This window comes from Leuresthes tenuis, unplaced genomic scaffold (assembly GCF_036924035.1).
Source record: "Leuresthes tenuis unplaced genomic scaffold, fLeuTen1.0.hap1 SCAF_10, whole genome shotgun sequence".
NCBI classification, from domain to species: Eukaryota; Metazoa; Chordata; class Actinopteri; order Atheriniformes; family Atherinopsidae; genus Leuresthes; species Leuresthes tenuis.
Genome location: NW_027325364.1, coordinates 8,010,780 through 8,025,621, shown reverse-complemented (window position 1 = coordinate 8,025,621; position 14,842 = coordinate 8,010,780). Strand labels below are relative to the sequence as shown.

Sequence of the window (14,842 nt, the reverse complement as noted above, 5' to 3'; positions counted from 1 at the left end):
CTGCACGGTCGGCCAAACATTTGTCATGTCAAATTTAGCAGCCTCCCTGTAGCATACAGATCAATTCTGATTATAGCTGTCAAAACCAAACTAACAAACAAAGGTAGCTGAAGGTTTGATAAAGTAGATATTTATGATACATGAAGCTTAATAACAAGCGTCAATTGGGCTGTTTATCTTCTTTGGTTCAGACACCGTATCTTCACGTCAGATTTCAATCTTCGATTGTGTGTGTGTCTGACATCAGCCTGATGATGAATTTGTTTTGTTGTCTTTTATCTTTGTTTTATGTTTTTTTGTTTTGATAGCATCTCATCACATTATCACTTTGAACATAACAGTATTTCTCATTTTATACCAGGATTTAAAGACTGCAGCAGAAACCGTTTTGTTTTCAAAGAGGGAATCAAATTCAAATCACCAATTTCAGCAACAACATTTCTTAAAGTGCAGCAGCTTTGCGTTGTCAGGTATAGATATTGACTTGTCAGCAAATATATGTTGTATTGGAGTACTGTTGCCCGACATTAAGCAGCTAATAGCCCTTTTCTAGCACCTTCATTATTTCTTAATAAAACTGGAGGTCTGCTTGCCAGATAAAGGTCACATCAATACAGCTACTGCCCCCTTGATGGGGAGAGAGTAAGATGTTTGGCCACTATGACCAAATGATTTCAAAATTTCTGAGGTTAGGACACCTACAATATCTACTTTTATGTACTAACCCTGGTTGGAGCTTCCATCTCCAAATTTTATCATATGTCAAACATAACTTTAACCCAACACACTTTGTATGAGAGACTCAGGAAACATTTTTCACTGTTACATTCACTGCTGCAACAACAAGTAAACAGCAGCTGAACAAGGACAGCATGATGAGAAATTCTAATTTGACTTGCATCTTTGGAATTATTATGCATTTTAATAAGCCCAATTTTGCCAAATTCCCTTTTATCTATTGCTGCTCAGACAAGAAGGAATAAAAAGAGTAATTGGTGTGGTTTTTTTAAAGCACACTGCTGCCTTGAAATGTCAAAAGAAGATGATTTTTGAGGGGGAATTAGGAAGACACACTGGCAGCTTAGGAATGATATAACTTAACAAATCAGACAGCATACTGTACTTCTCAATGAATTAAGGAACAAAACGTGATTGCAGCATGATTTAAAAGCACACAATATCCTTGAAATGTCTCAAATAATCTGTGTCAAATACTGTGCTCACGTCCAAAATCTATTGGAATTCTGTTCTGCATCGCAAAAAGTGGGAAAAGCAGAAAAGGCTTTTAGTATTATCCAACTCCACATCTAATTAGTGAAATACAACAATACAGCAGCATCTTCTCCCAAACCCAATTAAAGGTCTCTTGCAGTGCAAATGTCTGATGGTATCTCACCCAACATCCCAATTACCACAATGGAACCACACTATCAAAAATATGATGGTTTGTTCCAAAACCATTCCTGTGATCCTCTGCTTCAAAACATGTGCAGCAATTTTTGAACACCCAATACCCAGAGGACATGGTGGGAGAAATCAAAAATGTTTCTGCTGAACTTTTCCTGCGAGTCCATTTGTGGGCTGTCACAGCCAAACACTGCCTAACAGAGTCTTCTCTGTCAAAATGTCATGCTAACATGGACACTTTATTAAAAGAACTCCCACCGGCACCTTCACAGCTGGAGCCAGAGACACGTGCTGGCATTAAACGACAGGAGGATTCTGACATATCTTTAATCGCAGCGACGCTCTGTGTAGATGGGATCGGGTGTTACAAGCACTGACTACCACACAGAATTTGCATTTTTTTTCCCCCTAATTATACAGCTTTCCAAAGAGCAACACCAAAGACTGTAATGTTGACATCTGATTGCCACGTATGTTGTCAGTTTTACCGACTATCTAAATAACATAACATTGTAACCTGTGGATTCCTGACTAGCTCCAAACATCTTATTATTTGGGCACACTGCATGAGCGTCTTGTTAGAGGTGTGCTGCCTCGCTGGAATGACTCCCTAACCAGGAGCATATCACATTAGCACCAGCTCCTTAATGCCGCAATATCATACAACAAGTGACCCTGAAACAATTTCACTACTCCCACTCACACAGAAATATTACCAAACTCAGTTTCTATTGGCAGCATAAACCTGCCATGTTTTTTTTATTCCACCTAATCATCTGCCTCCAAAATCAATCCATCTCGATCACCGCCTGTTGCGGGTCTTTGCATCCCTCCATCCCCTTCCTCCCTCACACCATCTGTCTCTCCTCCCTCGCTCCCTCCCAGCAGTCCTCCTTCAATCATTTTTTCATCACTCCTCCATCTCTCTGGCCTGTCCATCCTCATGAGCTTCCTCTGTCTCCCCCTCCCTTGCTGTTTTTGTTCTGTGCATTAAACATATGTGCTGCGCTACAAACACTGCGTGAAACACGCAATCTGGATGAGTAAATTTCATGACAATATGAGAACACATCAGCTGATGATTGGCACTGACGGTGGCCACGCCTGATTCGTGGCGACTTGTTCGCCATCTCAGCTGTTGAGCGGCTCATTATCATTTAGAGCCGCTTGCTGCACAAACTACACACCCACACAGTCTGTCGCTAACTCCTGACAGGAATTAGAATTAAGTGAAAGTCAGGAAGAAGGAGATTCTTACAGTCATTGTTATGTAGTGCCAAAGTCTCAGAGTATAGGTCTCATATTTATTTATTTTTTGTTCTCATGGAGGACAATGTTGGTATGTGGTGCTCGTTAGCACGTCCTGTGTCTCTTTTCCACCCCTCACTCATGCCTTCTCTTTCTGTCTATTAAAGTCTGGGACACAATTATCCCCATTCTCTGTCGGTCTCTTTCACCCTCCATCTCTCTGAGAGCTCACTGAGAATGAGAGTCTGGAACACAATTACCCCTGTTCTCGCTCTCTCTCTCTCTTTCTCTCTTTCTTGCACTTTATCCATCCATCCCTCCCTCTCTTTGTCTCCCTCTCCATCTCTTATGGCTTCAGGAGAAGTCTGTGAAAGGAGCAGCTGCTGAAATATTTATTGATCTGTTTTCCTCAGTTTTATTTATTTCTCTTTCTTCCCTTTTTGCTCTCCCATTCCCGCCACACAGACCCAGAAACACCTCCAGCTCCATGAGATGTCAGAGGCGGAGGAGAGGCTGAAAATCCACAACATAAAACTATTATTTAGCATTTGTTGCACCCAGTGGTTTTACCTGTGTAAACAAAATGAGAAGCACAAGCGTGGGATGGAGGCTGAATATATGAGAGCAACAGCAGAATCAACTACAGCGAGAACAGCTGCAGTGTAGATTGAGCCGTGAGACAGGTGGGTCTTTAGACGAATTTTGATGCTGGCATCTGCTGCAGGGGCTGCTGACAGGAAACACCAAGGTGCTGCTCTGTTTCATTTTTTTTTGTCAGCGTAAAGAAGTTGTATACAACTGCAGGCTATTGAAGTGGTAGTAGTCATGGCAACAATGCCCTGAGCAATTATAATTACAATGGTAACAACGTTAGTACTGGACTAAATGGATTCACAGATGAATCTGACGTTATCTCGGTGTAATTAAGGGGCTTCTAAGCTATCACATGTCCCCGTGGTTAAATATCAGCACAGTTAGTCGGGAGTTTTGAGGTTACTCCAACAGCAAACGAGTCAGCAGTTGTTTGAAATAAATGTTTTGCTCACACCTTCTGTTGTAGCACAAATGATTAAACTTACACATAGGCAGATAACGCAAGGATCACACACACATAGCACATACACACAGTGAGACACAGAAAGCACACGCACACAAAGCTAAGTCCCGTCACCAGACATGGCCTGCATTAGTGCCTAAGCCTTTTCCATTGATTTGCTGGAGAGCGCCTTGTCTTTTGGTAATGAGGACAGGGAGAAAAGCGGGACCCTCGTCCCTCCCGGCTCCCCTTGGACAAGCCGCCTGCACTAATCTGAAATGTGTTTCCAATGATGCTAACTCCCTGGCACAAAAAAGAATAGAAGGAAAATGAATAGAGAGAAGAAAATCACACAGTGCTCTCTCTCCCCCTCGAACAGTATCATTCCTACTAAATGTGTAACATCTGCACATAAGCAAACAAGAAAATATCTCTTTTTCCTCTTCTCGCCTTCCCCCTGCAGATAGCTCAATCTGCAGTGACGACCGAAGCTTTGAAAACCAAATGGAAGAAATCTGCAGTGAGACATCTTTTACCTTTTTAATAAGAATGCTATGAAAAGAGATCAATGGGAGTTTTAATATCCATACTAATGTATACTCTATATGCGGTAAAGATGTCCCGTTCCTGTTGCCTTTCCATCGATTTACCACTTACACCTTCAGTGTGGAAATAGTTCAAATTTATCTTCCCAGCAGCCCATGTAAAGAAACTATTCCACAATGCGTACATGCATATGTTTATTTCTTTATCACAGAGTGTGTGTGTATGTCCTTTTGTGGGCGGTGGCTGATGCAAGTACGTGAGCCACCTCTTATTCCTGCTCCTACAGCCACTCTGCTCCCTTTTGAACGATCCCTCCCTTGCGCTAAATAAAACATAGCCCTTTTTCATTTGTTACAGTGACAACCCAGAGCTCATGTTCATAATCACAGGCAGACCGGTGAAGGTCTTTAAGGATGAGGAGAATGTGGAAAGGTTGTAACAGAGCAAATTATAACAGTGATTAAACACGGTGTAACTACCTGTCCCAAGCTGAAAGCAGTCCCAGTGACTTTCCATTACACTGAGCTCCATACATTATAACTGTAATTATAATTGCAAACAAGCCTTGCTGTAATAATTATTTATGACACTGCCTATGTGTGATTGCAGAACTCCTAAAACCAAAGCATGCCTTGGTGAAATGTTTATCAAAACCGACAGGAGAAATCTGAAGGGTATCAACATGGTGACCACACATCATTATGTAGAAGTTTTGAACCTGTGACCTCTCAGTCACCACCATGGCATAACAGCTGCTACCACTATAAATGCAGAGTTCAGCTTGAGCCTGACAGATCACAGGGTCGCCAGCTCAGTAGTTATCAATTTCTGTCTGGCCAATAATTGGAAATGCTATAAAACCTAAGGGAACAAAAACAAACACATTACGTTGTGGTCATTTGATACTACTGCTACTAACACATCCACCTACAAATACTCAGAGATGGTTCTTTTATATTGGAGGTCAAGTGCCATATACTAGGTGGAATTTTCACTGTGATTAACACCCCCCGTATTTTTGTCCTGTCTTCTTTCTGTTTTGACCCTGTTCTGATTTATCCTACCTGTCTTATTGTTAATTTTTGTGTTACTCTGAATCATATTTTTCTCTTCTCTTCTTATCTCTTTTAGGGACAAATAAGTCTGTTTAGTGTCTTTTTTTTATACCATGCCGCAAGCAAAATTTCCCAATGCGTAAAATTCAGAATAAAACTAATTAATTGGTGCTTTTTTCTTTTTTTTGCTTGTCTATTCTGTTGTTTCTTTTTGTTTGCACTGTCCTAGATGTGGATCTGTACCACCTTGAAATTCATAAAAAATACTGCAGGATGTTGCCAGCTAAAATGTATTCACTGTACTGCATCCACAAGACAGAAATGGATGAAAAGTAATTCAAGTCGGATAACTGAAGTGATGCTGGGTACCACTGACTCCCCTCAAGAACTTCTCTTGCATTTACAAAATGTCACTGTTCCTTTGAGTCTAAAAAAGCTGTATTTTGTTCTACATTTGTATCTAAGAGGCTCAAATGCTTTAATGCCTCAACTGTTGCCATGGTACCCATCACCCTAATGTTTCTTCTTTTCTTTTTTTAGAATAATATATGTATTGCAGAAAATATAACAAAAGGCAAATTAAATTAAAAAAACAATATTTTGGTTAACACAAGGAGATTAAGTCCTGGGGAATAAAAGCTCTGATCTACCGCCATTGACACTGTAAGTGGGGCAGTGGCACATGTCTAGTTAACAGGCTTATAGATACAACTATGTTAGACAGATGTGGAAAAGGTCAAGAGTCTGGATACAGAAGATTATCTAGAATGACTTTAAAATTTGCAAGAAGGAGCCCTAAAAGTCTGACAACTGATCTGAGAAACATTAACAGCTAAGTTGTCCTGCAATTACAACATTAATGTTAACAATAAAACTTAAGTTATCAACAGCTGTGGTTATGCATCCATCTGTCACCCACCCAACCCTTGTCAAAGCTGCAGGTGTGTGAGTGTGTGTGCAAATTTTTTCCAAAGTCTAAAGCCATAAAAATGGTACAGTTTTTGTATAATTGGCGCCTGGCTTCCATGCACTTTTGCCTTAAATCAGAAGGGGTTATGCCCCCTACAATTCAGCATTCGCAAATGCATTTCTATGCAGAGACACGACATCTTTGTTTTTTTTATCCAGTTTCATTCAGTACGACTGAGGAAAATTACTGCGATTAAAAACTAAAACGTAACATCAGTTTGACAAATATGTTGTTAAATGACAAATAACTCCATATTCGTTTTTTAGCTTGTAAGGCACTGATCACTACTATCTATACTCAATCAAGTAGTTTGAGAATCCATATTTTGCAATATACTTTTACTGAAAAGAAAAAATCAAATGAACAGAGGGAGATTCTCATATCAGAGATCATATATTCCAATGGGAGTAAACACACTGCCAATTGACTCATGTATGTACATAAAAATTATGTGGAAAAAAGGCATAAACCCCATGACACTATCATATTTTCAGAATATATATCCCTGTGTGATGACTACGCTTGCTCAGGATACCATGTTTTATTCTGGTTCAACTGTGTTTTAATTCGGACATCAATTCTCAACTAGTGATCTGAAATAGGTTTACTTAAAACATCAAATTTAACTAAGTCTCAGTCACTCAACCTGTTTCTGCCAGACTTTTCTTGAGGTGTGATCTTCTCCTTGGCGTGTGAGGAACAGATTCAGTGTAAGATGCTGTGAACCATCGCCCACCATACAACAAGAGACATTAAAAATGAAACCCTGGGGGAAAATATTCAGACCACAGGCCGTCTCTGTACGGGTTACATCTCCAACCGTAGTCCCTGAGGCTCTTCAAACCAAATCCAAGCCCTCTCACTCCAACACTTGCAGATAAATAAAATCTGCCAAAATGGCAGAGGATTTCTAAGCCAAACATGGAGAACAACAGCGCACAGAAACTGTGGATTTCAAAGGGAGGGAGAAAAACCAGAGGCCCCTCCAGAATAGGAGCGCAAGGCATCTGTTGATGCTGGCATCTCCCTCCTCTTCATCTTCAAGCCAAGACTGGTGATCCAGTTGAGTGTGTGTGTGTGTGTGTGTGTGTGTGTGAGAGGGAGCAGGGAAGAAAGAGGATGGCTACGTGCTAACATGTGCAATGTGCATTGACCCCACTTGGCCCCCATATGCTGCTGAAACAAGAATGATGGCGGGCTACAAAGCGACCCCGCTTGTTTTCACCTGTGTTCCCGCCCTGTACACTTCCTCCTAACAGGGCCTCCGTCTTGATGATAAGAAAACCCATCTGTTTCATTGTTAAAGCAAAACGTATACAGTAATATCTGCACACAGTACAGTGTTAAAGTGGAAATTCCTGGAGTGCATTAATGGATGCCTCTGTGAGGCAGAAGGTAGTTTATTTAGAAACATTGGAAGAAAGTATCAAAATGATTAAATTCTTTCATATAACCTTAAGCATTCTCTGCTATGGCCTTTGAGGAAACATAAACAACTTGTCTCATTAACCTCACTTTTTATAGAATAGTTGACTGTACTATTGTCATTTTTTTATATTTAAGGTTTCTTTGAAACAAGCAATCTTTTCAACAGAAGGTAAATTGTTTTATTTTACATTGAAGAGTGTGTGTTTGTGTGTGTATGTTTTTATTTTAATGATGAAATGTTTCTGAGTAATTGCAGACAGCTTGTGTGCCAAGAATATGCAGATATTTTACTGTATGTAAGAGTGGGCACTTGGCCATCCACCTGGAGTAGTGGTACCCATACATTTTAAGTAAAAAGGGAAAATAAATGAGGAAGAGAAAGGTATGATGGCATGCCAGGTCCTGGACATCACATCCATGGATTGGTTTGTGCATTCACATGCCAAGTCTGTGGGAAACCTTTGAATAGCTTAATGGTGTTTTGCAGCACAGAAAAAATCCCCTGGCTGGCATGGCATTGTACAGGTCTGAAACCCATTTTGCTGTTTCTACAATAACACTCTGCTCTCCTAAAACTTGTTTTCTTGCTGTGCATGATGTGAAACTAAATGTGTGAGAATAAAGGGAAGAAATATGCTCAGATAAATAAATACTCTAGAAGCAGTATAATCATTCAAGGGAATGTGTCTTATACATCATTAAACAGGCAATAATAACTCACATTCAAACAGTGATGGTGAAGCATTTACGCAACCGCATTGCACATGCCTGACTCTCAGGGGCACACATACAAAGGATTATTCCACTACTGCATGATTTATCAAGCAGCGAATGGTGGCCTTTTTTACAGACATGGTCTCCCTTCATAATGCATGCATTCCACCTTAAAAGATGGACATTTTAAGGACCAACACCAACTCACAGCAGCGGGCAGCATCCCTCTCCAAGATGAATCAGTTTCAAATGTGCTGCAATGTGCACGATTCACATCAATATCCAATCATTCCTCAACTGTGCCTTGGATGATTGGTCACACTTTCATATCACAAAACCCACAGATTACAAATTCAGAGGGCTGAAACCTGAAATGAGACCCAATATGGTTGTAGGGTTGGACTGCGTGGTGCTCAGCCCATTGTGTTTATGTGCTGTGTACTTCCTGCAGGGCTGTCCGTCTGCTCTCTGCCTGGAGTAGAGAAGGCGCTTGCTGTGGGAAGCCAAGCATGACCAGCTGGGCTCTCCTTGCCCACAAGAAGCTCAGGAGCAGGAGGGTAAGGCTCGTCTGCATCTGCACGTTGTTAACCTCACATCCTATTGCACTGACACATCAATTATTGTTATTAAGGGGCCAGAGTAATTTATTTATATACTGATTTCCCACTGGAAACAGGCAGGACTAATTGAGAAGGGTATCTATTCATGCTAGATGGGCAGAGGGAAATTAAAGGGAATAGTGAAAATGTTGTACACAGCCAATTTTGATGGGACATCCCATGGATTTGTGTGGATATTAGAAGATGCCATTGTGAGACAGGCAAGAAGGTTTTCAATATTGTCAGACCAGTGCCCCATGAGGGCAACAGCAACATAAAAACACTGAAAATGCCATCTGAAGCTTGTGTTTATGTAAGTTATCTTCACACTGTACACTGTTTAAAACTGGAGGAATTTCAGAGCAGAATAATAAAGTGCGCCTGTCCCTCTTTCGTGGAGCTGAAGGGAAGATGCTTTAAATAAAAGAGGGAATTAAGAGGGAATTAAGGCTTGACTACCCATCCAGTTCATGCTTGACCCCTCCAGCCCTCCCGACTGTCCACCCTCACCATCTATGTCTCCGTCTCTCTCGACCTTGGTTTTGAAGAAAGAGAACAAAACACCGTCTCCCTTCTGAGTCTCGCTGCATCGCTTCGAACCGTACTCACGTTAACTCCACAGCCCCCACCCGCACCGAAACGCGTCGTGCGCGTGGGGATACCGACCCATTCAAGTCACGTAAAGGAATGCTCACAGAGGACTGGGGATGGGTGTCTATTTTTTCCTGTAGTAAACATCTTAACATGCACCACTCGATGCTTACACTAAGCCACGAGGTTCGCTTGGAGATGAACCTGGCGCTGCGCGCACGCGCTCTCGCGCACAGACCTTGCGTGGCTACAAACAACCATCACTACATATCTGTGTAAGCAAATAGAAAGCTGAAGCGTAGTGGCACAGCAGACACGCGTGATTCACATGCAGGTAGACCCCCCTCCCTTTCTTCATCATTAGTATTCCCCTCCACAACCATCTTTTGAAGAATGAAAGGCATAAAAGGTACACAGCAGTAAAGAAACGTCAACACATCACTAAGTAGCTCATAAGAACTTACCTTTTGACAGCAGTACCAGGATCAAACCAGCGAATGCGTTCCGCAAGAGAGGGCAGCCCATGATGGAGTTCTGATTGATTTTCTGCAGGTTTTTGCAGCCAAATGTCACGATATTCCTCCCTTATGGCACCGCGGCGGGGAAAAAACGACCCAGAGGATGAATGTCAGCAGCAATAGTCCTTACTTCTACATGTGAGTTGACGAAAACATCAGACTTGACTTTTCCTTTCGATGTCTCCCGTCAGAGAGAGTCTGGTAAGGTTGTTTATCTTCTCCGCTGCAGACTCTCTAAATCAGAGAAATATTAGTGCAGAACGAACTAATATCCCAGAGTCTTAGTTTGGCTCTCCGTGCCTTAAAAAACTGTGAGATTTGTTGAGAAAAATTCACGGGAAGCAAAGGTAAAATTTAAGCCGTCCAGGAACTCGATAATTAGTCAGTTTTTGTCGAAGAATGGGATGGGTTCTGCGCGTCCTGACCCAAAATTAGCCTGCTCCCAGTCTCTCTGTTGGTATGCAGCGCGTCTCTTCGCTCCGCACTCGGCGCGTCGCAAGCAGCAGCACTGAATGCGAAGCGCACAGGAAGGAACATGATTGACAGCTCAAGGAGAGCCCTTTCTCCCAATCACGGGCCCTAAGGAAGGAGGCGGGATGTACGATTGCACCGAAGAGAGGCCAACTAAGGAGCCTCACTGACCAATCGAAGGCTCGCAGTGGGCGGGGCGGAGCGCGACGCGAGGCACGGAGCGGTGATAATGCAATGTGATTTATATCCAGTTTGGTGTTGCTGCGGTACTCGGAGGAAGGAGTCCACTGGGGGACAGGCAGGCGTAATAACTACAAACACAGAGGTAGAGGATGAGTAAGGGGCAGGTGGAGCCACACTTCTGATAAGGTGTCGCGGGTTTCGGAGATGTTGGATAAAATAGTCGCTTTGGATAAAAACGTCTGCCAAATGCATGAACATAACATAACATAACAAAATGTATAAGGACAGATTTGGTACTGGTCAGATCCAATGGCTTTACCAGCACATACCTAACGAAGTGAAAGAGAAACCATCACATAAAGCCTATAAGTTGTGTGTAGACTGTTCAGACTGTGTTGTATCTATGAGCATCTGACTTCTGACTTAGAAGTAGCCAACACAAACTCATTTGGGTCCACAGCTTCAATTTATGCAGAAGTACCAAATAGCAACTTGTAGTCATGTTACTTTCTTTTGTCTCAATGCTGCATCTGTCCCTAAAAGCATAAAAGGAGTTGCTTTCAGTGAAGCTATAAGAAGCTACCGTGAGCAAACTTGACAACAACAACAGATGGGAAACTGAAAGGTAGATTCATCCATACTTTCCAAACATTTGGCTTTCCAAACGTTTGTTACAGTTGCATCGTGTCCGCTGACCTTCTTGGTCAGAACCATATAGTCCAGCCCATGCAGAAGCCTGGTTCATTTAAAAAAAAAAAGTATAGTATCCCTGACATAGAATTATGTTTATATTAGCTGATTTATTGTTTCATTTTTAACTACTGCTTTGTTTTTTAATTCCCAGAATAGCCAATTAATACTTTATTACTGCTGAGTGCATAGGTAATATAGCACTCCTGGCTGATGTATGCTGTTTGGACAAAATTAGAATATATATAGTTGGGAATAATCTAACTGCATGTCTGTCTTAGATGAAAGATTGAGAAAGATGATTAGTCAGATATACCAATGATAGGAAAACCAAGGACTGTTTATTGGATAAGATGTTGAAAGTATGGTATTAGTTATTCATCGTGAGTGACTTGTTTGCAAATGATTATTGTTCATTGTTAATTAGATCTTACACAGCAGAATAAACTGGGAGACAGTCATGTTTATGATGTCATACACTGTGTCATTCAGGAAGCTATTCTTAAATGATTCTTTCTCATTTTTTTTAACTGACCGCATGCAAGATGAGCAACTTCCTTATTTCTGCATGATAAGACAAAGAAGGATAAACCATGGATAACATTTCTGTTTTTGTATGTGTAGTAAATTTGGTCATGGAAACAGTGAAAACAGCAGTAGAAAGATGTAACAAGCAACAGAGTAAAAGAGAGCAGGATAGGCTTTGGCTTGAGGGAAACCCTGTTTTAAAAATGGGCTTATACACCATTTACTGTATGCTGTTATTTGGGCAAAATCATTAAGTCAAACACAGTATGGTATGCTGTTCCTCTAATCAGCATGTCCCCCTCCTTCTCTTTGTTTATGAGAAGGAGGAGTACAATTCAGTATTTGCGCTAAAATGCCGCAGGACGGTTTCTGTACAGCTTTCGCATTAAAATAGAAACACTGCCTCTGCGTGACACTAAAAACTCAGATCCAAAAGATATGGTGTTTGCACTCAGGAAATTTCATTAATGGCTTTCATTACTACAGTCAGTGATTCAGCCTGGTTCTGTTGTACTCGCAGGTATTATTTGTGCACCTGTCACATGTCACAGTTTGTTTGCATTCTGTTTTTATTGGTTATTCTATGAAAGTACTAACACCTGTGAAAATGTTGACAAAAATTTGCATTTTGACTCACACTTCACAAAGCCAATTACCCTCAGACCTCGCCAGCTCCCATCAAGCTGTATGACAACCTATACACTGTGGAAGCAAGCAAGCACAGAGGTATATTTCTTAATTTTGGAAAGACTGGCTTGACGCAGCAAAAGGAAATTATGATAAATATCCACTTCCACACTGTGCAAAAATTAAACTAAATGTTTCAAGGTTCCAGACTTACCTGCATAAGGCCCCTGGCCAATGGACCAAAAGAACAGCTTAATTGTTTATGTTGTATTTCTAACTGCTTTTTTCTCAAAATGTGATGCTACAACTTCAGTGTGCACAGTTTAGGCTCTACGTGAAATAACATGTCACACCGGGACTGGATATTCAAGCCCTATGAAACAAATACAACTTTAATGACACTCTTTTATGAATGTCAAGAAGGCTGTAGTGGCAACCTAAAACAGTACAGTGATACAGAAGGCTTCTAGAGTTCAGAATGGTATATTTCGGCATAAACCTTATAAACCATGCTCGATCAGATGAAAAGAGTTTTATTGTTATTGTATATTTTATTTTGCATTTTCATGCATACCAAATTGAGTTGTTTTATTTTGACCAAAGCTGTGTTTTTCTGTTCACAAGTGAATGCAAATTATTCTGTCTTTTGTCCACAGCAAATTTCTCAGAACTGTGCTGTATGAACAACAACAGAAAAGCAAATTTGACATAAGTGTTCAAACATCAGATAAATGGAAGACAAACAACCCGATCAGCTAGTTTTAATGTAAGATTTGCACAAATTTAACATAATTTGTCCAAAATTAGGAACTTCAGATCGACTTTTAAGAGGTGCTTATTTTTCCAAATGGTGGCTTAGTCGGGGAGCAACAAAAATAAATTATTATGCATTAACTCAGTTTCTCCTTGCAGTCAAAGTCTGAGAATAATAGGAATGGACATAAGAGAGTTATCTGCTTTTATGTTGTCAAATTCCTATTGATATATAGTCTTAATTAATTTTTTTATATCTGTGTCTGCTTTTCCCCCTTGAGGGCAACACTGCAGTGAAAAACACGAGTGATCATATTAACCCTGCATCATTGTGCAGCATTGCAATGAGCACTGAGCTGGAATTGAGGGCTCCTGCAGGCTTGGAGAGCCTGCAGAGACAGAAGAGAGTCAGTAAGATAACTTGCAAAGGCTGGTAGTGGACTCTCGTTTTCAGACTAAATGTTGGACACTTTTTACTGGAGTCGGCCTAAGAAGGAAGAAAAGAGTTTATCATGTAACGAAAGATGAGAATGCAGAAGCTGTAATGTACATTTAAAATTAGAAATGAGTGCTCGGTAATTTAACAAGTTGACTGAAGGAAAAAATATGTAAAGAGAAGAAGGAGGCAAATGAGGCTCTGTATGGGGTAATCTTTAAAGTGGATGGAAGACAACGAACGGGGCAGCTTCTGCTGAAAGAAATAATGTAAAAAAAGGCCCTCTTAGTCACAGGAGAGCAAGAGACTTTTTCCTGAAGAGGAAGACCTGATCCTCTTCCAAGGTAGCACTAATTAGAGTAGTCATATCAGAGCTCTGACCTTTTGCTGACTTTCTTTTACCTTCAGTCTCTAATTTCTTTCTAACTGAGAGTTCTTACAGTTGCACTAACCAATTATTGTAACTAACTTCTGACTTAATGATCTCAGTCATCTCTCAGAAATGTTACTCTGTCACTATTTCTATGTCTCATTATTTTGGCGAGCGTCTATTTTCTGGTAGTTATTCTTGTACTGAGCTAACAAGCTTCAGTGTTGTCATGGTAAAACTGTAGTGAATTAGAAGGATTTCTTAATTCTTCCTTCAGCTTTTGTGTGGTGGGCTCTTGCAGTCACAAAGACGGCGTATTTGTGACAGCCGAGCACAACTAATATTGCCTAGAGCAACATGCAAATATTATGCTACCTGGTCAAAATTCCTGTTACTGTGAGGAGAAAATAAACCAGTCTTGTTGAAACAATAAGTTACAGATTAAACACGAGATTAGAGCATTATTTTTTGTACAATTTCAGAGTGAAGACAGTAGAGGAGGACTATGCAAAAGGTTGGGCATCCCAATAAATTTAATCTCTCAAATAAATCTTACAAAGGTCACACACATCATCTGATTCGCTGGGCTATAGCTTGATCAGTTATCTTTAGGAGAGGCCTGGTGACTAAATCTATAAAACTTCATAAAAGATCTGACTTCATGTTCCAACA

General features: G+C 40.7%; 1 protein-coding gene across 1 annotated transcript in view; it reads right to left on the bottom strand.

The window, feature by feature from the left end:
- The window catches only part of iglon5 (IgLON family member 5), a 123,692-nt gene extending 113,093 nt beyond the window's left edge, over positions 1 to 10,599 (bottom strand). Inside the window, exon 1 of the mRNA XM_072393796.1 lies at positions 10,059 to 10,599. Coding sequence (XP_072249897.1) covers positions 10,059 to 10,119 — 61 coding nt within the window. The 5' untranslated portion in view covers positions 10,120 to 10,599. The remainder of the gene's footprint in view (positions 1 to 10,058) is intronic.
- Between the last annotated feature and the right edge of the window lie 4,243 nt (positions 10,600 to 14,842).